Source organism: Chanos chanos, chromosome 1, assembly GCF_902362185.1.
Source record: "Chanos chanos chromosome 1, fChaCha1.1, whole genome shotgun sequence".
Taxonomy (NCBI): Eukaryota; Metazoa; Chordata; class Actinopteri; order Gonorynchiformes; family Chanidae; genus Chanos; species Chanos chanos.
Window position 1 is genome coordinate 27,522,343 of NC_044495.1, and position 26,759 is coordinate 27,549,101.

The 26,759-nt window shown below is 41.5% G+C and overlaps 1 protein-coding gene across 1 annotated transcript in view; it reads right to left on the reverse strand.

The window, feature by feature from the left end:
- Positions 1 to 26,326, reverse strand: part of ptprr (protein tyrosine phosphatase receptor type R) — a 31,967-nt gene extending 5,641 nt beyond the window's left edge. Inside the window, exons 1-6 of the mRNA XM_030778574.1 lie at positions 26,266 to 26,326; positions 24,076 to 24,389; positions 8,980 to 9,093; positions 8,347 to 8,496; positions 5,866 to 5,976; positions 3,336 to 3,697 (exon numbers count right to left, since the gene is read on the reverse strand). Of these exons, the coding sequence (XP_030634434.1) occupies positions 3,336 to 3,697; positions 5,866 to 5,976; positions 8,347 to 8,496; positions 8,980 to 9,093; positions 24,076 to 24,389; positions 26,266 to 26,326 (1,112 nt within the window). The remainder of the gene's footprint in view (positions 1 to 3,335; positions 3,698 to 5,865; positions 5,977 to 8,346; positions 8,497 to 8,979; positions 9,094 to 24,075; positions 24,390 to 26,265) is intronic.
- Between the last annotated feature and the right edge of the window lie 433 nt (positions 26,327 to 26,759).

The following is a 26,759-nucleotide window of genomic DNA, read 5'->3' on the forward strand; positions in this document are numbered from 1 at the left end:
AAATCTCTTCAGTGTGCATTGTGCTACCCAATTATAAACTTTCTGTTTAACCGAAACCTGGTGCTAGGATAGTTTTTCAGCACCCTGGAGAACAATGTGGCCTTGAAATCTTTCATTACGGTCCTTTGACTTTGTTACAGTCAGAAAATGTTTCTTTTCAGAAGTACTTTTCTAGCAGCACTAGCAGTAGAGATGATAACACATTGAGGACCATATTAATTGAGTCAGTGTTTGGTATTGTTAAAATGCCAAAATTTACATTGTGTATTAGGAGCATACATGCGTCACGACTTTAATGAAATATGTGGTGTCACAGCAATTTAAAAAAATGGTGTGCAAACAAGATTTCTGGAAAAACTTCAATGTCATACAAGCATTTCTCAAAGAGCTCAAAGTTTTGATTTGTATTAGTTCTAAATACTGCATTCTTGAATAATAAATATCAGTTGAGTAAATCTTTGCAATTATTTAGATAAATTATAAAATAAGCAGTTCTCGATAGTGGACTTTTGAACCCTACTGTACATGAAATGTTTTGTCAAATGGATCCTGCACTCACAGTATCACAGAGAATATATGACCTCTGCCTTAGCTGTGATTAGGTTCCCTGGCTTATTCACATGTTGCATTCTGGGGATTAAAGGGTTGACATAGGATTGATGCAGATGATTTGCTGGCACTGTTATCATCTGAGCAAATGCCAAACAGGGTCAATGCATGTGCCTGAAAAACTGAGTGGAAAATAGCAGTGAGGAACAGAAAAACTTTGAATTTACTGTTATAATTGCAGAGCTCATAACTCTGTCCCATCCTGTCTGGCTAAAAGAGACAAAGCTAAGCAGATGCTCTATTCGCCCCTGTGGGCTCACTATGAAGACCATCTCCAAGGGCAAGTTGACCTTACTTTACTCCTTTAAAATCATCCTGTCACTTTGCACATCTGCTTGACAAGATTGCTTTACTGTTTACTCAGGCTCAGTCTGTGAGCTTTAAATACACCAGTCAATGTTAGTTCAGGACTGCCGTGCAATAACAACCCACCCAGCTCCTGGGCACTGTTGGTCACACACCAACACACACACCAAATCTCTAACCTCCAATGTAAGTGCTGAAAACCAGAACTACTCCCTCCCCTTTCTGCTGATCCAATATAATTATTTGTGTGTCTGAGATTCTAGAGCAATTTGTGGTTGCTACCGGAGTCTGATTAGCTTTTTCCCTTGAGGAAGGAGGACATCCATCTGCAGTGTCAAAAACATGACATGCTTGAAGAGATAGATGAACTTCTAACTCTGTCTGCAAAACACTTGATCAAAATACAGGGTCAGTTCACTTTGGTCCTTTCTGGACAATCACACAACTGATATCAGAATCAACTTTTTATGCCAAAAAAGCAATGTTGAGATATGAGTATGACTGAGTAATACATTTATATTACTTTCATCGCCTGATCTTACAAACAGTATAAAATCAGATATGAAAGACCATCCATTTTGATACTGAGAAAGTCAAGAGGATTAGGGCTCTTCCTGTCTGACGTTTCTGGGACGCACTCGCTCAATAATTAGCCTCGTGGTCACACAGGAAGTCACCCACTTCCTGCACAGGAATTCAGCCGACACAATGCTATCGCACCTTTCCCTTTCAGACAGGCTGTGCTACCGGAGCAGTGCTAGACCTGAAGACACATTTTGCATACTTAATACACACAGACACACACACATTAGAGACATTAACAGTGTCACTGATTGAGTAACAACTGGACTACAAGACTTGAAGTGAACAGAATTGTCTTATTTTACACTTTATGGTTCGCCTAAGTGAGAGAACATTAAGTTCAGAGTTCAGAGCAAACATGCAAGTTATTAAAAAAATTACCATTTATAAGAAATTTCCAACATTAAATATTCTTTGTTCAACTGTGCTATTTTAGTTTTGTGCTATGCTTTGTTCAACCGTGATAATCTCATACACAGTATAATCTAACCTTCTGCACTATGAAGAATTCTGAATTCAACTGACCTTTTCTGTTATGTTAAACAGACATACACTGCGCCTCCGACATCAATTTAATGACATTCACAAGAGGAGCTAAGCATCATCCCACGTGTTTGTAAAATCAACCGTGTGCTAACTCTCAGAGATATCAATGCATTTTTTTTCCTCTCCCGCAATCCCTTCTGAATTCTTGCAGGAAGCAAGAAAAGTGGATTGAGCAATTTTTCACATCTTAAGTATCCAGAATTCATCGCTGCCATTAAAGCTTTTCCATCCTTGGCTTTCTTTGACAACTTCAGCTAAATCGTAATATTATTATCTTTTAGAAGAGTGTTGACAAGGTCCCCTGGAGACTCCCCCTCCACACACCCTTTATAAACAGATGGAAGATTACCGAACCTTCTAAGCTGTTGAAAGGGAAATCCAGCAAAGATGGCTTACACTACCAACCACACGTCCACGGATGTTTGCACCTGCCCTCCTCAAACAATACAAGGTGAAGGGTTAGCCCCCTAGGTAACAGCTGCTTTCTTACAACAACAATAACGGTCACTCATTCAATAAGCTACAGAAAAAGGACTGAACTCTTTGTTCTCGGCAAGTGGAGTGGCTTCCGACTCACATTCTGATGAGCTCTGTTACTTTTATCTGGTGATGGAAAATGGTTAACCAGTTGCATAACAATGGTGTTGTTAATAGGATTTTTCATTTTGACAAAATGATGCCTTGTGGGGTAGGCCTATATATCAGTGTTGTTTGTCTGATATTGTAAGGATAAGAGCTGAAAATGAGAGGTAAAACTATTGGTTTCAAATCTTTACAGTACGACACTATGCTTATTACTGACTAAATACGGATGCAGGTATTAACCATATCCATAGATCTAGCACAGAGGAATAAAAGAAAAAAATGAGATCTCAAAATATCTCTGAAAGTCCTTTTGGGGGGATTTGACCTTGTAGGTAAACTTCCAGTAGGTGGCAGTATAAAATAAATTCTACAGCATTTGCTTGTCTTCAGGCATTCTTCAGGTTTCAAATACAAATAATGAATGCATGGAACGATTGCATCTCAATGTACTATTCGTTGGGGTTCTGTCTGCTTACTTCATCAGATCTGAATGCTTTAAAATAAGAAAGGAGTTCTGTATCCAGCAGAAATGCAAGGGCATAGAATGATTTTTCTGAGAGAAGGGATGACAGTTCTCCTCCTTTGGAGGCACAGTACATACAAACTACTCATCAAGTCCTGTACCTGACACAGTGCCAGCAACTGAACTTCGCATCTCCATTTTCAGAGTTAAAAGCCCTTTAGACTGCGCTGTGAACTGCTCTCACCTCTCCTGCAGACCTGCAGCGGCCTTCATCCTGAAGGGAGAGGGGCTGGAGGACAGGCAAGGCCTGATCTCAGCGTTGGAAGGGCAGGAGGGAGCCTGAGGCTCCGAGCCGATGGTGGAGAAGGAGGTAGTTGAGGAGGTAGTGGGTAGGATGGGGTCGATGGCAGGAGGGACTGCTGGGGTGATGGTGGACGCGCTGGCAGGCTTGGGGGCCGGCTCGGCTTGCACCATGCTGCTCGTAAACTTCAGGGAGGGCTGGGTACCGTGCACGGGGACAGGGGCCAGGTGCACGTCCCGGCTGGGTGGGGGCTCCTTCAGCTGCCGTTCAGAGTAGTCGACCTTTTCCTTCAGTCGGTACAGCACCTGTGTGGGAGTGAGAAAGAGTGAGAGAGAGGTTGGGGGGGGGTGAGCACTGAGGGACAGAGTTGAACATGGAGGTAGCAGCATGACTGGCATATTGAATTAAACTGCTTGTTAATAGACAGTCTTTCCACCAATTCTTTCCACCAGTTCTACACAATACCAAACCTAAGAATTCCCATATTGGCAAGACATTTCATACAGATAAAAATTCTGTTATCAATCATACATATTCGTGATTTGCCTCAAGTAATTTTAAGATATTATGTATGGGGGCTAAATAAATAAATATTGGGGCATATGTGTCCATCTAACATATTTAAAAATTTTCATCTTTATTTAACAGCAGCTGGACCACAGAGTACACTTGCTCACTATAAAGAGCACTGTAGCAGGAGAAAGAGAGACAGGGACCTATTTGGGGGATAGTGCTGTGATAAAGGATCCAATGGCAGCCAGACAAAGTGTCCAGACATCAGAACCTTTAGTCTTTGTGGCCTAAGTCAATACTTCTGAACCAGTAAGTCACACAGTAAACCAGTAAGCCACAGTCCTAAACAAAAAGAACATGGACAAGGTTATAGGGATACATATGAAATACTTACTGTTGTAATGTCTCCTTTCAAACCTGTTAAACTTCAGCCTCTGCCATATTTTGGCATGAGTGTGCAAAGTTGTGATTGTAAAAGGAATCACACTTTTAAGGTACAACCTACCATCAGCAAGTAAAGCAGGCATTTCTAGATGTACTTTCACGAGTAACAAAAAAAATCTAGAATTGCTTGAGAAGTTTTTGCCTTTACTGCCATCTTGTGGTACCTTGACAAAAAGCCACTTAAATCACAAGCCCCCACACACTGGTGCAGACAAATACAAAAAATAATACAATTATATCAAACAAAGGTAAAGCTAGGGAAAAAAAAACTACTATCAGTCAAATCCTAAATGCAACTACATTAAAAAAACATGAACTTTAAGAGTAGCAATTTGTTTTACGGATGGTTCTGAGGCTATTAACCGTGGTCAAACTGTATTAGCGCACCGTCCCTCGTAAATCTAAAATAATAAATAAATCATATCATAAAAAAACAAATAATTTGAATGTCAAAGCATTAACTGAGCAGGTATAAATGCTTAAATATCAAAGCAATAAGATTTTACAAATGTGTTATGTTGCACTGAATGTCCAATGACATACTAAAAAGACTATGACAGTATGTCAGTGGAGTTAAATGTAGACTGAAAAGCTCCAGTCTCCTTAACTGTTGGGTAACATTCTGGCCAAACTTTCAGTTGAGAGATTACTGTCACTGATATTTTATACCGAGCTCACTTCTCGTCATCGGTGGGCATGTCTTAAAAGGATTTAGAGCTGTGTGTTTCAGCTCCTTCTTGTCAGTGGACAGTGTGGTCCGGAAGTGGGTTTGAGTGTCAACATAGTGTCAGTTAGTGTAAAAAGGAAAGAAAAATACAACCATCATGCTGTGAACCCTTCAACTCACACCCCTTTCTGATGGCTTTTTAATGCTTTTCATGTGCCTGACTCCTTAAAGCAGGTTAAGTGTAAAGTTGTAAGGTCAGGGTTTGGGGGAGTTTGGTGTTATGAGTGCTACTGTGTACTCCAGCAGTCCCATGCACTCACTGTTGATCATATCAAAGATTTCTGAGCTGCTTGTCTCTGTGTCACAACATCTAACCAACGGAAACCACCTACCTACCACATGTTTCCTTCTTTGCTCAAATTCTCTCGAAGCAAACCAAAGAAAAAAAAAAAAAATCACCCAGTAAGTTTGAATAGCAACACATGCCAGGAACAGAAAAGCTCTGTTAAATCTGATTTAAATTTATCATTAAAGTGATTGTCCGAAACATTCTCTTGGTCTGAGCTAAAACATAAATGCATGAGAAACTGGCTGAAGGTTATGAGTGCATAATTCATGCTGTGCAGAAAGCAGTGGAGCAGCAAACAGAGGGAAGGATGTTTCATGTCTCAGGTACTCCTCCAGGTTTCTGCAAAGCAGCACTCTTGTGCAGTGTTCTTAAAGGGATCCAAGCTAGTTCTGTAATCCCCATAATGGCTTAGGTGAGTGGGGCAGATAAAATCACTTAATGACATCAAGTGCAATCATTAGGGAAGGGATCACGAGTAGGAAAGAGAGAGTAAGACGTACCATCAAACAGGTGACGATGATGATGAAGATAGTGAGGAAGATGACCACTGCATAGAAGCCCTCTTTGGTCCACACATTGTCCCTCTCATGCTGGCCCTGAAGCACATTCTTCTGTGTATGGAGGAAGAAGAAGTGAGACAAAGAGAGAAAGAAAAAGTGAGAGAGAATGAGGGAAAGAGTAAGAGTGGAGCGCCTGAGCGCCATAAGAGACACTGACAGTCCTGTTTCTGTATAGTTACAACTGTCCCCACCAAGCCCACCTGCAACACAGAGTCCCAGTTGGCTTTAGAGAGCCCAGACAACCAATCCAGTCACAGACAGACAGAGAAAACCTCACCTTGCGTGTAATCTCCAGCCCGTGCACACACAACACGGACACACACAGAGGGTGAGAGTGTGTGCTGGGTTGCGTTTGCGTGTGTTCTCTGACAGGTGTGAAGGGTTCAGACAAGAAGCACTCTACTCTGGAGCCAAAGCCACAGTGACACAGCACAGAGAGATCAAGCTCCTCCTTTAGACCTGCCCACGACACCCCCCCCCCCCCCCCCCGCACACACATACACACACACACACACACACACACACACACACACACAAATACACAGACTTACCCTTTCATATTATTCACACCTCCAACACAGACATCATAACCTGCAAACACACACTCACTTTAACCTAGCAGCTCCATTTAAAAAAAAAATCTTGACACATAACCCATATAACCACAACACTAGTCTCACCCTATCTGATACTGGACTCAACAAGTCACAGCAACAATCTATCAACAAGTTCACAGATCTTAATACAGCAACCCTCCCCCATCTTCACTCATACACACATTCTCACAAACACACACATGCACATTTACACACCCACTGTAAAGTCTAATGAAGGGGAAGTGTGAAACCAAGTTGCTCGTTCTTAAAAGGCAAAGAGGCCGGAAGTGCTCCCTCCTCCCTCTTCTTGCTCTCTCTCTCTCTCACCCTATCTCTCTCTCAAATTAACCACTGGGGCAACTGCCTCAGGAGAAGACACGTGGTCTCATTCACCCTCAGCTATCGATCTGCAGTCATTAATGGAGTTGATTGGCCATTGGGAGGCGCCTGGTGAGCAAGCCACCTACATTAACACTGTGCTGGAAGCCCATACAGACCTTAACTAATGACATCCATGGATCACTTCAAATTCTTTAAATCTCATTGGTTTGATGTGACGTCACTGTTCTGAGTGTGTGTGTGTGAGAGAGAGAGAGAGAGCGAGAGCGAGAAAGAAAATGAGTTGCTCTGGATTCCAAAAAAGAAAATAACACAACTAAGAAAATAACACAACTAACATAAGGCACTTCAGCTTAAGAGGAAAACATAAGAGTTTTTATTGTATAATTAGTGTCTTAAGCCAAGCATTTGCAATGAACCAGAAAATATTCCAACAAGTCACGAATCCTCATTCATATAGCATGTTTATCAAAGCTTGCTAGGCAATGATTAGGGGGAACAATTGTCCATTGAGCTAATTAGGAAGTTAAAATTTTACCAGTTTCCACTTTAGAAACATTTCCATGTCCATAATGACAAAGTGCTTCACCCAAGAGCATGAGTATTTAACGAGGAGACGACTCACTCTGCAGAGCCTCTCAAGTGGCCCTTACCTTCTCACAGTGATTAAGACAGGGAGGCTTTCTTGCCAGACTGTGGGGGAGGGGTTTTCCTTTACTGTGTGCTCAGCATTACATTTACGTTAAAGCATTACTGAGAGCAAAAAAAAAGTCTTTGTTCTTGACTTTCATGTTCTGATCCTAACTAAGGGACGCTTTAAGGGAAGGGTCTAAGGCACATTCGTCAACTCAGACACTTCAGGTATACTAATACTGTGGTGACTGCTCTTATATGACACTATCTTACTGCTCATCAACAGGGACCTGAGAAACAGATTCACAGTTTATTTATCGAGCACAATGTAGCATTGTTTACGAGAGAGAGAAAGAGAGAGAAGAGAGAAGAGAGAGAGGAATAAAGAAACAAAAAAAAAAAGAAAGCATGTGAGGAACAGAGAAATGGGAATTGGTGGGATGCATCCTTTAATGTCTTTCATGAAAAATACATCCCTTTTTTCTGGATATAAAAGGCAAACAAATCAACAATAGAGAGGAGCAACATCAGAGAGACGGACGTGGCCTCGCTGCTCTGATCAAACGGGGCACAGAGCTGTCAAGTGCAAATCAGCACGCAGCTTCAAACAACAGAGGGAAAGACACACTCCCCTTCATGCCCCATGCCAAAGCGGGGCAGGAGAGACATTGTGACATTTAGGAAACACTTCCTGCACACACACAAATACACAGATACACACAAACGCACACACAAGCATGCATACACATACAAGCATTTATAGGCACATACCTATATTGTTAAAAACACACACTCAGTAATATGCAGTGACACATATTTGGCCACACACACATCCTGATGCATAAACACACACCTCAGATGAGATTTGAGTGATGCCAAAGTGGTCCAGGCTTTGGTGTAGAACATTAATATTGAGAGAGCGGATCACCTCCTCAGAGGACATGGGTTCAGAGGCTCCATCTCGACCTGATGACACATACAGCTCGATGCCGTTCTTCCGCTCCTGAGACACAAACCCAGACTAGCACATGTGACTGCTGACTTACAAAAGGTTTCTTATCTCTTCCTCTGTGTTAAATTCACTGTCTCACAATCCTACTCTTTAACATTCAATATTTTTTACACTTTCTTGTTTAGTTAGTTATGGTTTTAAAGATTAATAGACTGTAGTTTTGTACATCGTAGCATGCAGCTGTCCATGTATTCTCTAAAGAGTATGTTATTCTGGGTTTTTGACAACCCTGTTTTTTCTATAGTTTCAGCAGTAATGAATGAAAAAAAACAGCTTCTTGTTATTTTTGTGTATTTTTGTTGATATCACATCACATTTTGTTGACAGCACTTGACACTGAAACCCATTCACAGCTCTTCATGAGGCCTGAATGAACCGGATCAGGCGTGTGAGTGCTGAACTGGAAAATAAAAGTTGCAGTTCTCCGTGTTCCGTGGTATGGGTGTGAAATTCAGTGGTTTACTAAGCTCTCACATTCAGACGGTTGATGTGCACTTGTCTGGGCGAGATATCCAGTGCAGCAGCCACTCCTTCACGGAACGAACGGAGGAGAGTTGTGTTCAGTTGCCGCACATCCACCTGCAATGCCTGAAGGACAGAGAGAGAGGGAGGGGGAGAGAGAGACAGAGAGAGACAGAAAAAAGTGTCACCATGGAAACAAACCTGATCTCAACAAAATGTAGCAAATAGAGCCGCTGGGGTGCCTGTCAATTTAGCGGTGCTGGTGTGTGCAACCCGAAAAACAGTCCCCCCTCCCTTATTGTATCTCAAATCATATTTTTCAATACACTGCAGGGTCTGTGCACAGCTGCAAAGCTGCGTAGGCTGGTAGTACATGGAAAAGCCAGAGGCGGTCAGGACCTGGGGCAGTGGTTACTGAGGTGAAGGATGTGTGGCTGAAGGTCATGTCAGAAAAAGTAACACTGGGAGCATTTGTCCTCTCACACCTCAGAAGTAAAAATGATCACTGCTGCGCTGTACTGCTCCCACTCTCTGTTTCTGAACTCTCTCTTCAAGGAATGAACACACACACACGCGCATGCACGCGCACACGCACACAAACACACGTAGATACACACATAAAAACACCCACACACCAAACAGTAGCGCTCCATTCTCAAACAAAAACAACAAAATTGATAACACTTGTTTTTCACTCTTATTTTTTTTCCTTTGCGGGAAGTGTTTTTCTCAGCGGTGGGCTTTTGGAGGAAGCTGTCTGAAGAGTGTCTACAGGGTGTGAGTCATCTCTGTACTTCCCGTGGGTAAAAGCAAAAAAGCAAAGAAAAAAAAAACCCCACACACAAACATGCTAAAGTTATGGCCATATTTAGATTGAGACTCATCTCAAGAACTGGTCTCTCTCTTTCTATCTCTCTCATATTCTCCTGCTCTTTCTCTATATCTTCCTCTCTCTATCTTTTTGTCTGTTTAAGAGTGCTTGGACGAGTGGAGAATTAGGGTTTCACCGGTCAGCAAATGTCAAGCTGACTGCTGTCTGTTGGGACAAGAGGATGACAGGAGAATGGGAGGTCAAGGCAGCTGGGACAGGATGTGGTTTAGCACATTTAATTCATGTTAGCCTGAGTAAGAGTGACATGGGAGCTGAGTTGTGCAGCTCAGCTGTTAAAATTCAACGTGTCACTAAAAAATGCATATCACACTGTCTTTGAGAACAAGAGCGACAAGCAGAGACCTACATATGCATACATGCGTACTTGAGTGTGTGTATGTGTGTGTGTGTGTGTGTGTGTGCTGAGAAATTATGGAGCTAGGGTTAGGAAAAGGGCAGGAAGTAATTTGACTAGTGTGGGACAGGAGTTAATGAAAACCCTCGAGAGAGAACTCACACTCACAAACACAAGTACGCTAATTAACACATACGAACACACACACATACACACACACTGATACACACACACATGCACAGGCGCACACACATACACAGACACACACACAGACACACAATTATTTAAATTCAATCACAGATTCATATGGATAAGGTGCCTCTAAAAAGTGCAGAGCAACACAGTGGGGCTGAGACAGCGAATAGAAAGAAAAACTTCTGTAAAACAAGAAAAAACTTGCCCATGTGACATCTGAAATAAGTCAGTTTTCACATTTGATTTGTGTCACAGTTGCAACTTCAGCCCACAAGTCAGAAAACTTCTGAGCAACAGGAAATCTTTTCATTCACTGCTATTTCTCTGAGTCCTATGAGTGCTCAGGTGTACCAGTGGTTACTTGATGACAGGTATCACAACACACTTCATGCCCCACTGGGCTATACCAAACCCCCAGAGATCAATCGAGAGAGCAAACCACCATTTCCAGCACATACTGAAGACATATGTCTCCTGAACACTCACCTGATAAACCTGCCAGGAGGTACACAAACAGGCTCCCACTCCTTCATCCACCATCTCCCTCCGGCAGCAGTGAGTGACAAGGTGCTATCTAGACAAACAAAATAACAGTCTATCCACCTTGTCCCCCTTACGGCTGCAGTCTAAGGTTCCTAGGCAACCTGTTCTTGTAACACCAAAAAAGAGGCCTTAAGATGGGTTTCTTGCTCTGAGCCTTGTCCAGACATTCAGCTCCCTCTGAATGGCAAGACTGAGACGAAGAAAGAGGGAAACAGAAGAGAGAAGAGCCTCATCGAAACATCACCTGTTGTATGAGCAGGTCTTTGTAGTCCTCCTCTCTCCAGAGTGAAGCACACATGCCTGGAAGTTAGAAACTCCTTTGCATCTCAGGGGGAAAAAAACCTTCCCAAAATACCCATTACCTAGGGTACACTCTCGGCAGTCGCTATGAGCTCTTGTTTTTCCATTCCCCTCTGGCTCCTCTGAACAGTAGCTAACGGGCTCTGGGTTTTGGCAGCCAGTTTTGGTACACAGAGTGTTTGCGGGCCCTTGCGCTAATGCTTCTCCGCGGTAAGATCTGAGCGCCCTTGCTCTTTCTAGGTTTGTTTTTGAATCTGACTGTGGACTCTGAGCTTCTCTGCTGTTGCTGCTGCTGCTGTTGCTGCTGCTGCTGGCAGTGCTAGGTTGGTGTACGGTGGTTGGGAAATTTGGAGTCATTATGCTAATAACTGTAAGTGGTGGTAACGGGGGCCGCGTGGCGCACTTGAGGTAACAGGTGGTGGGAGGCTGGTGGGCCGGCGCTGCTCTTCGATGGGCCCCTGGGTCCCTGTGAGACTGAATTAGTGCTGTGACTCACCACTACAACAGGCCTGGAGAGCCGTGGGGGTTAACGATGGGATGAGGGGATTGTTACATGGATAGAAGTGCCCCCCACATTTCACACAGTTTAACAAATGACACTGAAAAATACGCGTTGCAATTATTTATCTAACAAAATCAACATTTTTTTGTTGTTCTTGGGAATTAAGTGCACCCCTTCGGCAATTTCATGTGAATGTTTTTGTATCCGAGAGTCTCTAACATTAATTCTAGCCCACTTTTCCACAGAGAGCTGCTTCAGACTAATATTGCACGTATAACAAGTCCATTCACAGTACTTTAGTCAGATTTAGACGATTTAGATCTAGATTTTCTTCTTTTTGAGTCATTTCGATTCATTTTTCTAGCCATTCTGTTTGCATTTGCACTTGTTTTGCATCACTATCCTGTCAGAGGACCCTTTTTGTGGCAGTTACAGCTTTTTTGACAGATGATCTCCCATCCTGTTTAAGTACCTTCTGACACGATGAGGAACTCCTGTTTGAATAAGTTATAGTAAAGCAGCATAATGCTTCCAACAATATGCTTTGCAGTTGGTATGAGGTTCAGTCTGTTCAACAGGAGTTTTAGATGGAGTATGACATGGAGTTTAATGTCTAATGTGATGTGATATTTGCCTATGTTTGATGTTACTGACATTGTTGAATTAAGCTTACCCACCTTACTGTACCGAAAGCAAATTCCACCGACCTTGGTCGTGGGGACATTAAAAAAACTTAAAAAAATAAAAATGATTCTAGATATGTGTAAAATATGACATTTGATGTCACAACCAAACAGATCTCCCTCGGACTAGTCAGGGCACACTGTTCCAGAAATCTTGCTCCACGCCCTGATGAATCTTTCATTTGCTTCTTCCTTCCTGATCTCGCATGTTGACCAAGTTTGTGTAATCTCTTCCTCTGAGAGCTGATTCATGCATACACGGATCAACTATAACAAACTTTAGTATCAACTTGAAGCATCTTTTGGCCAGCTCACTGGATGAACTTGCTAAGAAAGCCTGCTCTTGACAAATTGACAGTGATCTGGAATTTTGTTCATTCGCAGATAATCTGTCAAACTGTCAAATGACTCATCTGAAATTGCTCTCTATCTCTCTCTGTCTCTCTCTGCTAAACCATCCAAGCAAATTTGTTCACATTCCTCTTCTTCAACACTTACACACCAGTTTTGCTTCTAGTTGGAGGCTTTTAAAATCTTGCCTGGAGTGCCATCAGGCATTTTAACGAGCATCCACTTGTTAAAATGAGAGCTCTGTGAGCCGCTGCCATCAGCGAGCAAAGCTGGAAGTCTAATGGCTGAAATAAGCCATTAGTATACTCTACATGTGTGCTGCTGGGAGAATTCACAAGAGCACAATAAAGACAACAGCATCTGTATCCTGGCAACTGATACCTGTGCAGCTACCAATGAATTTGCAAGAGATGCTGTTGAGTAATCCAGACTAAAAACTCCTTTATAAATGAATGCACCCTCTATGTATTTTTTAATGCATTTGTTTGCTTGTGTGTTAAGTGAGGTGTATTAATGAAAAATATTGATAGTACCTGATGGAATTCAAAACATGTGGGCATTTGTTGCCCAATGTTTTTATTATAAAATTAAACTTTAAGAGCTCATGTAATTACCATAAAACACGTTTGAGAAAAACAGCTGCTCATTTTCTGAACTGAATATATCACCATGTACAGCATATCCGCCATCGGTGTGGAGTCTTCTGGGTAAGACTTGTGTGCATTTCCCCTACATCCCTAAAAGAGGAGGAGCCCTGATTGAATCTGCAGTAACACAACCTCCTGCCTCCTTTACCCTCTGTGTGTGGATCAAGTGTAATCGCATCAGCCTCTTTGCTCTTTCCCCAATCGATGCTCTGCCCTCATTTTCTTTCAAACCACAATGCTCCAGGTATACATAGAGGCTCACATGGTCTGAAACAAAAGAGTAAAGTAGCAAGAGCCACTGTTTTGCTTACCAGAGAGAATAAACTAAAAACACAAGTTGCTGGCTATAACTCGCCTGGAGTGACCTTGCTAGCTGATGGAAGCCTCATTGAATACAGTCCTCTTAATGCCATTATCCCTGTGTTTCCCATATGGTACTTCACTGAACAGGCTTCATGTGAGTCTGTAACACTGCAGGAAACTACATCAGTGTACGATCACCAATTTCTGTACTTCAGTCACCTTCACGACACAGTGGCTTACTTGTTTAATGTTACTGTTACAAGCATATCAATGTAGATTTGACCTCAAGTATCAATAGAAAGAAATCAGCATGATAAAAGCAGTAGCAGTTCTTTCTTGAAGGGATGGTCCAGTGTTGTTTCTGGGATTTGAGGAAAGAGACCTAGGCTCTGAGAGCTGTTTCTTTCTCTATTTTGCCTGTGACTTAGGGCCATGTTAAGGACAAGCCTTCAACGCAAGGGCCTCAATTAGCTTTTAAGAGCCTTTCAGGCTGGGGAAATCAGGCCTAATTGGATGACAGGAGGGCGGCTGGCACTGCTGAGAGCTGGAGTAATGTTAGAGGAAATCCAATTTAGTGCAATCACCCTTTCTCATCTCAGAGTGAGAGAAAAAAGAGAGAAGGAGAGAGAGAGAGAGAGAGAGAGAGAGAGGGAGGATCTAGTCCAGTCTAGCTGATATAAGCCAAGGGACAAAGAAGAGCCAGTATATACTAGCTGGATTCTGCATAGATTCACAATCACAATGATACTGGAGACAAACACTCAGGATTAAGCCTAGATTTGCCCTCAGTCAATAAAGTGCCCAGAAGCACTACAGGATGTTTTTCACACCTACACAGACACTGGGTCATGCTCTGATTAACAAATGTGCTTTTATATTTACAGCTTTCAGAACAGCTATTTAAAGGTCCATATCAATGGACAAATGAGGGAGTACGTGTACATCCTCTTGAAGACTAAAACTAGTAATAGACGTTACTGCTTTGTCCTACTGCTAGGATGAATGAATGAGAACAATATCAATAAGACTACATACCACTAAACACTGGCAATAAAAGTTAATACTTTTTTTTGTTTAAACAGTGAATGTGGAATATTTAAAATAGTGATGGAAATTCCATGTCGACTTAGCCTTAGAAAGTGGTGGCAGAGAAAATTTTCATTGCATTTATTCTTTCAGTGCATTTGATGCACAGTAACTCAATAATTTTGGTGAAAAATCTAAGAATGAACAAAAAAAGGAAAAAAAGATTTAAACCTAAAAAAAAAAATCACTTCACAAAATTCACAAATGCTGAAAAAAAGGCTATAGTGAATCCATATCTCAAAAGGGAAGGACTTCCCCTATAAGTCCCACAGAATTTAGATCACCAGCTAGCAGCCTCTCCTTCACTTCAGGCCTGACAATTTCTGACACATAGTGAATGAGACAGCTTTTACCCTGTGGTAAGAACGGAGCCAGGTGCTCACGGCTGAATGGCAGCACGCGACTGATCACTGTTGGTATGTTTGGCCTCCAACAGCCCAGCTCCCAGAGGCAGCTCTTCCAGTGCACTGCACTAATGTGTCTGATGGGAGTGCCACGTGCACGCTTTGCTCAATGGACACAACAAATACGTTTATACAGAAAAAAACGTGAATGACCTCAGCTTTGAACACGTGGACTCTTCACGCGTCACGTGCAGGCCTCTCTAAGTGGGAAAAAAAAAAATGCAAATGCATGCAAATGTGAATGACTTCATGTTGAACATAGAGTAAAAAACTTCAAGAGATTTGACGAGAATGAAAAAGAATGACATTAGCCCAGCACATTTCTGAAAGAACTTAGAGATCAAGACTGATCACTCAAGACTGTTTAAGCACACACACACACACACACACACACACACACACACACAAGATAAGTGAATGAATTGGGTTTTGTGCAATCTCAGTTTTAGATACTAAGGCTTTTAGTCATAATGAAACACTAGTCAGCAGTCAGCAGACTGGGTATTGGTGAAAATGACATGTGAGATTAGATGAGGATTAGAAGCTACAGCAGGCAAAACCTAGCAGAGTTAATCTGTGTAGTCTTATGATCTCACTTCCCCAGTCATCCTATTGTCAGAAATCAGGAGCTCCCAAACCAGTCTTGTATTATTGATATTACCTTATGAATGTCTTAATGCAAAATAGAACACAGTCACATGGGCAGACACTCTTTATAAATTAGAAATATGGGTATGATTATGAACATTCACCGGATCTGCCCTCAGCTTCCACATTTCACTTTCACTCTGTGCCCCCCCCTCCACACACACACACAAACAAAAATACACACACTCTCTCTCTCTCTCTCTCTCTGTCTTTCTGTCTCTCACACACACACAGACACACACAGAACTGCATTTGCCAAGGATCCAAACTCCCTTAAGGCCATAAACTTAAATTTACTATTTTGGAGCTTGACTTTGAATATCAGATATTCAAAATAACACACAAACAAACAAAATTTGCTGGAAAAGTCACTAAATAAATAACACTGCTGACTAAAATAAAAACATGCGCAATTTATGTGATGGAATCTAAATCCAGTGTCTGTCTATAACCCTGCCAGCATTTCTCTTGCACCATCAAGAACACACAGCTTTGACTCATCAAAAAGGCACAAGGACAGTCAAGTTATTGTTACTACATACCACACTCACCAGTTCTCAGATTGTAACATGAAAACAATTGATCCGCTTATGTCAGAAATGCTTTACTTATTATTACTCAATTTGCCAGTGATATAGTGCATCTGTATGTCTCATTCAGGTATTTCTCACTGTGGTTTCAATACCGATGAGATTTACTCATACTGACACTGCTGAGACTCGATACTTTTATGAGATATCAAGAAGTGCCAAAAACAAAGAAAAAGAGTGATTTTCTTGTATGAGTCTGCAATAGTTCATACAAGGAAGAGTAGATTTTCCTCTCACTGATAAACAGACACACACACACACACACACACACGTACAGAGGGTGCCACACCTGCAGTCTGCACCACATCCCCAACAACAGCACAGCCACACTGTGACATTTTCTCCCTCACTCAGCGGTCACTCTGATAGAACACTGAGGTAGATGATATTTCCAAGTGCTGTTAGCATATCCATGGTGATGAAGGAAGGAGCAGAGGAAGAGAGAAAAAGAAAGAGAAGGGAATTTACTCATTCATTCGTGTCAGTTCCTTGGTGCTAAGTGGCTCCCATTTATTTGACATATTCAAAGTTACATACACAAGGATGACTGCACTCTTAGCCCTTTCTGCACTTGCTCTTGGTCAGAAAAGGCAACTCTGTGACTGTGTGTGGAATGAGAGAGTGCACGCTGTGTTTGCGTCAACCCAGATGTGTGTATCTGTTTGCAGACCATCATGGTGTTGTCTTAATTCAGTGAGTCAACATTTACACTCAGCGCTGTCTTTTCTACCTTAACAGCTCTGACAGTTGCTATGAGAAGATATACGTCTGCTGGCTCCAAGTCCAGTCGTTTCACACTGGTAAAAACATGGTTTAAATTCAGAGAGCTCTCAGCTAGCTTTACAAGCAACCTAATGTGTATCTCTCTGCTTACGTTAAAGGGGCACTGCCTAAATCTGTTAGTCTCTGTCTCACTGTGTCTTTACAGAGCTCTACCCAAAGGCTCTCTCTGCAAAGATCAGATGGAGCACCTGCCAACAAGGTTCTCTATAATCAAAAATGAGACAAATAAATTCACTCTTTTTACAATCTGAGAATCAATCATCTTGCACATTGATCACGAGCTCTTGTTTAGTTGCCTCAAGTATATCGTTGCTAGATTAAAGCAAGACATGTTCTCAAGAGAGGTTCCCAAAACCTGTGTGTTGGGGGGGGGGGGGCGGACAGGGGGCGCGGATGACACCAAGCAAAAGCATGTCTTCTCTATTGTCAGTGCAGTTGACTATCGCCACCTGGTGGTGCACTACCATGTCTACAGTGGTGGTGGAGCCCATTATTGACATGTAACTTGGTTCTGCTCCATTCTTTTTGATGTTTCTACTCTCCCATATGTGCTATTGATCAGAGTTTAAACTGATAGTCCTTAAGGAGAGCTGAGAGTCACTTGAAGTCCTTTTTAAATCCTTCCTCCAAGCTCGAGAAGAGGGAGATCAAATCACTGCTGTCTGATGTAGTGCCCCATTAATTCAGTGATGAGGAGCTCCTGAAGCAAATCTCTCTCTCTCTCTCTCTCTCTCTCTCTCTCTCCCTCTCTCTCTCTCTCCCTCTCTCTCTCTCTCTCTCTAATGCCATCATAAGAAATCAAACTTCAACACGAAACGTTGCACATAATTAAACTTTTAAAATACCTAATATTTACCTCCCTGCAATTAAGTTTCAGTCTTTCCTTCTTTTCTTTTTTTTTAAATATTGTTAAAAATATGATGACATGATATCAAGGCAAAAACAGAACCACCGACCTCCACAGAGTAGCAATGCACACCACTGGTGTGAATAATTCAGAGGAACAGGGCAGACTGGGAAGATTGGAACAGTGGTGGGGAGCAGATGACAGAGCCACAAGTCTCAGTTTCTTCCATGGTGATGAAAGAATATATGAGACTGGAGAGCAGTATAAAAAATCTCCAATGTGATAACACACAAACACACACACACACACACAAAAGCCTTTATTCATATCCTAGTGGGGACTTCCCATTGACTCGCATTATCCTGTAACTAAAGAATACTAACCTGTCCCTAACCCTAACCTTAACCAAAGAAATGTTTTGACACTTTTTGTTTAATAAATAACAACAACATAGTTTAGAAAAACGTTGTCCTCCTAGTGAGGACCAGAATTTGGTCCCCACAATATAATTTTGTCAGATTATGCTACCTTACAGGGGACTTTTGGTGCCCAGAAAGATACAAATATATGGTATACACACACACACACACACACACACACAGACACACACACATGACTTACTCTGGATAACTGAGGCTGAAAACACACTATAAATTATCTGTGCACCATCTGTGAGGTTACACAACTTCAACAACTAGAGCAAACATAGAATACAGAAGGTGATGGACAGGCTATTTTCTCTCTCACTCCCTCCCCCTGTGGCTCTTAACCATTTTCATTCTTCAACACTCCTTCCTCTCTTTTTCAGAAACCTTTCATATTCCATTAACTGCATGACCAGGCTAGTGGAAGGCGATCACTGGTCATGTGATCATGTAAGAAAATACAAACTCACTCTCTCTCTGTCTCTCTCTTTCTTGAAAAAAAAAAAGACATTTAACAGACTTCTTGCACACATTTCTGAAACCATTCTTAAAAGATGCTGCGATACTGAGAGGAGGACTGCCGCTGGGGCACTTTTTTTCTCCATTCTTAAAAGAAAGCTCACTGGGTAGACAGACACTACAGCTATGAACACAGCACCCTGACTTACTTATGATCCAGGAATTTGTCACTGAAGTAAACAAACAGGAAGGCAAATGAGTAAAAAAGTCTCAACAACTTCATATGAATTCGGGGACAAAGGTAGGGGGTACTCCCTACAGATGATGTATGCCTCTAACTGACCCCCAGGAGTGCCACAGACTGCTGTGTGACATTAAGTTTGCTTGACAGGTGACTGAATTAATAATGAATTACTGTGAGACCAATGACAAACACTATCACTTCCTGTAGGAGAAGGCTGTGACATTTAAAACACAGACTGATTTACCAGCAGGATATACCTGTCTTTACTGTCGTGAAGAATATAAGCTTTTGAAAGAATGGGTTGGTTGCCTGAACTACTCAGATTACCACATATTATTTGTGATACAGATAGGAAATATTCACATGAACAAAACATGTACTGTGACTGAATGCAAGAGCATGCTAAACATTTTTCAAGGCTAATCTGTGAGGCAATAACATTGTGTTTGCTGCTGATAATGTTTTCCAAGTCTGTGAGGTCTTATATGGTTTCTATCACTTGTAACTGAAGGATGCAAGGTGTACATCAACCAAAGCAGAATTTTTTTTTATCATATCAGCTATAGTTCAGAGAGGCACGTATTCTGTCTACTGTTGATGGACTGTGTTTTGCCTGTAATGTGTTTAACTGTATGGGAGGGTACTTAAAATATTTCATATGTAGGGTCTAGATGGTGTGTATATTTTCCAGGAGTAAGTATATCATGTGTGTGTGTGTGTGTGTGTGTGTGTGTGTGTGTGTGTGTGTGTGTGTGTGTGTAGTGTAAGGTGATTTGCTCATAGTTTAGATGTGTCTTTACAGTGTGTTTAAAGTTTAACAGGCTGATTACTTTGCAGACACTGTCTACTGAGCATCCCTATATGGTTAGGGCAACATTCCAAACTGGAACTGAAGGGTTTTTTTTTCACTTTTGTTTTTGTTTGAAAATTCAGGAGAAAGAAGAGGAATGAAAAAGAAGAAGATGAAGAAGAAGATGAAGAAGAAGAAAAAGAAGAAGACGAAGAGGATGAAGACAAAGAAGAAGAAGAAGAAGAAGCAAACATAACATCTAAATATGCACGTGCAATACATGTGTACTCCATGCACAGTGTAGAATGACTATGCACCATATACAATGTAAACCTATGTGCCAAGTTTTATGTGTATAATGTGAAAACTGTGGAAGGAGATGGCTGGTAAAGGAGTCTTACGAAGAAAAAGAATGGTTCAGGCAAAGGCCTCTGCCCTCTACTATTTTTTGTGTTGTAGTTTTGAGGGAAAGAGAAAGAGACAAAAAGAGAGGAGGAGAGAAAGTGTGGGTGTGGGCAGGTCGATGGCATATCGATCAATGCCTCTAATAACACAATTTGTCATCTTTGCAAAGCCTGGGCCAGCACATGGCTGTACTGTATCTCCTTACTACCAGAAGATACAGTACATCTGCAGTACTGCCAGCTCCAAAGCACCAAATGCTTGGAAGTCCAGTCAGGTTTGGGCTCACTCAGTGAAATCAATATTTTAAAGAACTGACAATAGCAGTCTTCTTTGTCTTTCTCTTTCTCCCTCTTTCTCTCTCTCTCTGTTTTTCATTATATATAATGTACTTAATGCTACTAAAATGGGTTTAGTGTGTGGTAACTATTCAGTTTGTGTTTTTTAAGGAGTATGTGTATACTGTGTGAGTATGTGTATCACATGGGTAGATATGTGTATAGTGTAGGTGTGTCTGTAGAAGAACTGATAGAATATCGATTTCTGACTTTTAATGTTTTTTTCCAAGTCAACTTCATACAAATCTGTTCAATAAACAAGAAGTATTTAAAGAGCATCTAAGAGGATATGGTAAAACATCTAAAAATGATCTAACATAGGCTTTACATAGCAACTTTAAGTGAGACTGGAGGGCATGAGTAGGCAGTGGGTTTATTGAAGTGGACAGATGTGGACACCGAGGTAGGTGGCTGCTATATATAGTGACGGGATGCAATTAGTGGGGCTTCGAGGGAAGGCCTGACCATTTCTAAAATTACATTAAATGGAGGAGTTTGCACAGACAGTAGTTGGCCAGACTGGATGTCCATCACATTTACTTAAAAAAGTAGCTGTCAGATCAGTGCTCACAAAACGGTGTAAAAGCTAACCATGTGGCTCAGTATTACTTAAGCTGCATCAATCAAGACACTGCAAGTAAGAACTCCAGCATGTTCATGATCTCAGCATCACATAGACTTGATGATGTACATCAGCTCTCAGAGAGACAGGGAGGTTTGTATTGGAGTTTTTTCCTTACTTATTCATTGTATGAGCCTGACATTGAGGCAGATAAATACTAAACTAAACACACATGTTAACTCTTTTCTTGTGAAATCTGTATGATTGCAACTAGAGAATAAGGCTACACAAACAGGCTAGATCCAGCTGTACCAAGAGCATTTTACCTCACTACATTTTTCATCCATATCTTGATTTTATTCATTGATATTGTATTTGATGAAAGGCAAGAGTCACCACAATTAAGAATGGACTGCTACAAAATGTTGACTGATAACTTTGCCAAAGAGGCAAAACAAATGTTTTTCATAGAAACACTTTCAGTCATGATGGTCAATATTCAGGAGTTATGAAAGTCTAAAATATCAAAAACCTTAAAGTTATAGTTGTTTTAGATACACAAAAAAGCGTTCAAGTAATATCACAATCCTTGGTACAAATATTCCGGCTTTGTAATTTCGCATAGCAGCATTCTCATATTAGGGATGGAGTCTGTGCCACAGGATTACCCACAAGCACTCTGGGTCTGACAGCTGTGCTCTGACTGATAAAGTGACTGCAATTAGTCCCTTTTAGTGGTCATGCATTTTTAAAGACCATTTCTCCTCTGGGTCACCAGAGGGGTATCACAGGACTATTATTCAGGTCTAATTTCTGATCTATAATATCCACCGTGTTGTGATACAGAATTGTTCGAACTTTTGCATTAATGTTTTTTTTTTTTTTCCAAAACTCCTTTTTACGCAGCCTGTGTGGGTGAACATGCATGAGTATACACTAGTCACACTGTAATTAGAGGCAGGTGGGAGTGCTGTGAAAACAAGGCCACTTCAACATCAATACAATCAATGTTCTGCAGTGATTTTAAGGGCGTGGTGGACATTCACTTCCTAGGCTTAGCATTGATTCCCCACACATTTCATCAAGTAACAGTAAATATGTAAAAGTAAAGCACTGCTAAACCTCACTCATTTGTGGATGACAGCAAGAACAGGTAAGTAGAGTTCTACCCATCAGTGACCAAGCATTTAAAAGGGACTTGAACAGTATACGAGAGAAAATATAAACTGGCTCCTGTACTCAAAAAACCTTATCTACTGACCCCTTGTGCACTCAAACAAGCTCTTTCTGAAGCACATTGTGAGGGTGCACATCCAGCCAACTTTGTGTAAGACTGCTGTATATGGGAATACACACACACACACACAAAGCCCAGAATAAATGAGAAGCAGTGGGAGATTTGGCTCTCAGGGACTTGTGTGTCAGTGCATTCGCTCTGAACAGCATAAAATGCAGGGAGATGATTCTGTCCGACTAAGTGCAAGGATCACAGTGCCTGGTACTCAGGGAGGTGATTGATTTCCAAACACTCACACAGATGCCCTTCCAGAAACCTCTCAGCAGGTGCATTACTCTAATTGTCTGGTTGCAAGGGTGACAGGGGTTTATAGGTTGCCACAATTAAAAGCATTAACTTGCACTGGCTTGCACTCACTTACCCACACATGTGCACACACACGCACATGCACACACACACCACAGAGAGAGAGAGAGAGAGAGAGAGAGAGAGAGACTCACTGTAGATACTTCTTTAGTAATGCAAAGAACTGCTAAGTTGAATTGGCTTATCTACGTGTTACATAAGCTATAGTCTAGGTGAGTGTCAATAGGCATATCTTCCTTCTTTCAAGAAAAGGAAAAGACAATTGAAAAGATTTTCAATCCAAAAATATAAACAATATGGAATTGAGACGTCACAATGCTACTGTGGAATGCAGAATTTGGGATATTAAAGAGTCTACTGGCAAAATTGTATAGATCGTTGAACAAATATAAATGAGGGTGGCGCCAGCTCAGTCTGACAACTGAAGGGCACTACACAACACACTCCAAGGCCAACACACACCCCTTCGCTCCACCACAGAGGATGAGGCTGTTATTCTAGCAGATGGTACTCATCATCCATCTCAGCTAAATGGAGAGGCAGACAGGCAGGCCATCTGGGAGGACTCAGAGAACACACGTCCACTCTCTCTCTCTCATGTACACATTCCCTGCCACATACACAGAAGTGTGCTGAGGTGTTACTCAATTGCTCCAAAGCAACCAGTATTCTTCAGTATTCATTAGTACTTCACCAGTACTTCTTCAGTACTTCATCAGCATTCCTCAATACATTACTACTCATCAGTAAAAGTATCTGTTTTACAAACTTTTATTGTAATTTAATACTGACCAACTGAATCTGCATCAAAATAATAAGGTTCACATTTTATCAAATGCAAGTTTAAGTCTCATTACTGCAGGGTGAGTCCACTAACTGAACAGATCCTTTCTAATGAGAATGACAAACTTAAAAAAGACCAAAACATGGCAACAATGTACAGAATATATGAAAATATGTGACTGTTGTACTCTGTCTGTTCTCGGTTTTGCAAATTTTGACCAAACTATAGAGCAGGTCAATTGTTGTCTTCTTAAGCCTCAGCACACAGATCCTACATCAAAGAAATAATGATGAACCTCTACATTTTGATGTGTCATTTTGGTGTTTCATTTTTTATACCTCAAGCCATAAGATAATTCAGCAGCATGCAGTGGGCATGTGGACGGGCACTCACCATGGTGACAATATGGTGGGCAGATATAGGGCTGTTTTCTACATGCACCTCATGGTCAGTCCTGGCTAGAAGGCTCAGGCCCCGGTGCCTCTTCAGAGCCTGGCGAAAGTGCGATTCTAGCTGGGTTGTGGGCAGCAGCTTAGCCATCCTGGTATGGGGCTGGACACGGAGGGGGAGTCCATGCCAGGGGACATCATCCATGTCAAGTGATCTCTCCCGACCCTGGGTGTCCATGTGTTGGTGCACCAGGCCGGACTGCGATGACAGTTCACGCCTGAGGGTCTCTGCATACTCATTATCCCCAGAGAACCCCACTATAAGAAAGATGTTTAAAAATTAAAAATGTATGTTCCATTTTTTAAAAAATGGATAAAAATGGATAAAACAGAAAAGGCACACAACTCAATCTACCCCTTTTATGTAAGAAAATATTTTAACCATTAAAATAGCAATGGTAAGAAACTATCCTATATAACTCTAAAATCTCTAGGGACCAGCCCACCCATGCAGACCAGTCGAGACTATTAAATGGGTTTAAAACCATCAGACGCCATTCAACAGGTAACAGGAACCCAGTGGTCAAGGGCAACTGCAAGTTTGTTCTTGACAAATCCCTATCTGATAAAGGTTCTCTGGCAAATATCTATTTCCAAGAAGCCCAAAGGGGTGTGGTGTGCATATGAGGATGTTTTAGATGCAAAGGTTCAAAGAAAGAGATATTGACAAGCAAAAGACAACTCAACAGGAGAGCAACCTCTGGTACCCATCAAGTTCAGTTGCTCACCCATTCACCACTGCTTGAGGCAATCCAATGTGGTTCCATTTTCCTTTTTCCTACTGCACAATACCTGACTCTTCCAGAAATACAGGACCAGAACTACTTGTTTGCACATGTTACTGTATTAGAGAACGAGAAACTGATTGTGTGTGTGTGTGTTTCAGTTAATTTTGAATATATCTACATGTAAAACGTTACTTGGGAGACAACCAGCAGGAGCGGGTTTCCTTCACTTATTAATTTGTCGTAAGTGTAATGAATCTATCACTTGCTCCATTCAAGCTGAAAAGCAAAAGGTTATGTTTGGAAAGTGTACAAAAGAAATTAAAATCATTATAGTGTCTGAGAAATGATAGCGCACCTGGGTTATCGCAAGGGCTCAACAGTTGTCAGCCAAAGCTCTGTCTCTGGTAGACGTCAGTCAGTTTGGGCAAACTTCCAGGCGTTAGTCATTATTAGTTAGCTTAATTCGTCACCTTACTCAAGACACAGCGAATCTAAACAACTTTCATTGGATATGAAGAACATTCAATTAAAGATAAAATTCTTTAAATTAGATAACACGACAGAATAGCCTAATTCATCGAATCATCAAATTGAGGCGAGTGCCGTAACAATTTCTAGTCTATCAAACATTACCCCGCCAACTACCCCCTTTTTAACACAATTTCCTAGTGTCTCGTTCATGGACCTTCCTCTCAGCTTAAGCTGATTGGAAGGATCTTGAATGAGACACTAGGAAATCAGTTTGGTAAAACACACCTTTTGTGTGGTTATATTTTAGCAAATTGTAATCATGAAATATTCTGCATAAAACACCCGGTGCACTCTCATTTCTCTGCGTTTCATTACAGGCTATTACGATTTCGCAAGCGTCCTTTATCACTATAACAGTTGACATGCTTCCTTCCCTGCGACAACGCTGTCCTCGCAAGGTTGCTAGCCTTGGTGCTGAGACAAGCTTATTAGGTGGGGACATAGCAGAGATGTTTTTGGTACGATGAAAAAACGTTGAGTCCCCCCTGTTTGTCGACATTAAGTTATATATGCAAACAGAGCCTTTCCTTAGCGTGCGAGAATCTGCTGTTGAATGTTAAAAAATAATGGTCTCGTTTGGCCACATTAGAGAATGGTTAAATACTGACTCACAACCCTGAAACTGTGTAGCATAGGCTGTACCCTAAATGCCAAGGTTACATTCAGTGCTAACACGTGTAATGTGTTGAAGGCATCCTCAGCATGCACAATTTGTACTGTACACATAAGGACATTCAAACCGTGGTGCAGGGGTGGCAAAGACTAGCTTTCTGCATTTAGATGGACTTACTGTGAAAATATTGGTCGAATAGCATTAAATCGTTTAAAGCCATCACATGCAGATCAGTCTCACGATCGTTTTGACACGGATTTACCTGAAATTTCAAGCAGGAGCAAGACAAATATGATGACGAAAATGCTGCTTCTTCTACGCATGTTTTCGTTGAGTTATTGCGCCTCCGGCTTGAACATTAAGCACATATAAACAAAAAAATGGGACCCGCCAAGCCTCACGGTCCAGCTGTCAATGTTTCAAATTGTTTTCAGTGGATAGGTGTTGATGAACAGACGTCTTTTCAGTACCGATATGGCGCTCTGCATTGACTGAGCGACATCCGCCCCTTTTCTCCCATCTCCCTAGCGTTCACCCAGCTACATGGGTTGTTAGGAAACCGCAGCTGATTTGAAGCTACTGCATAATTAATTAGGAGGGTTTGTCTGTAAACACGCACGGGACCAGATTCCACCATACAGGGCGCACAGCTGGAGGTCTGATAAATATGATTTCTATTCGTATCATGAGAGCACTGGTATTCTGATAAGCAGATAAAGACACAAGATGACTCATTCTCAACACATTTTTAAACCG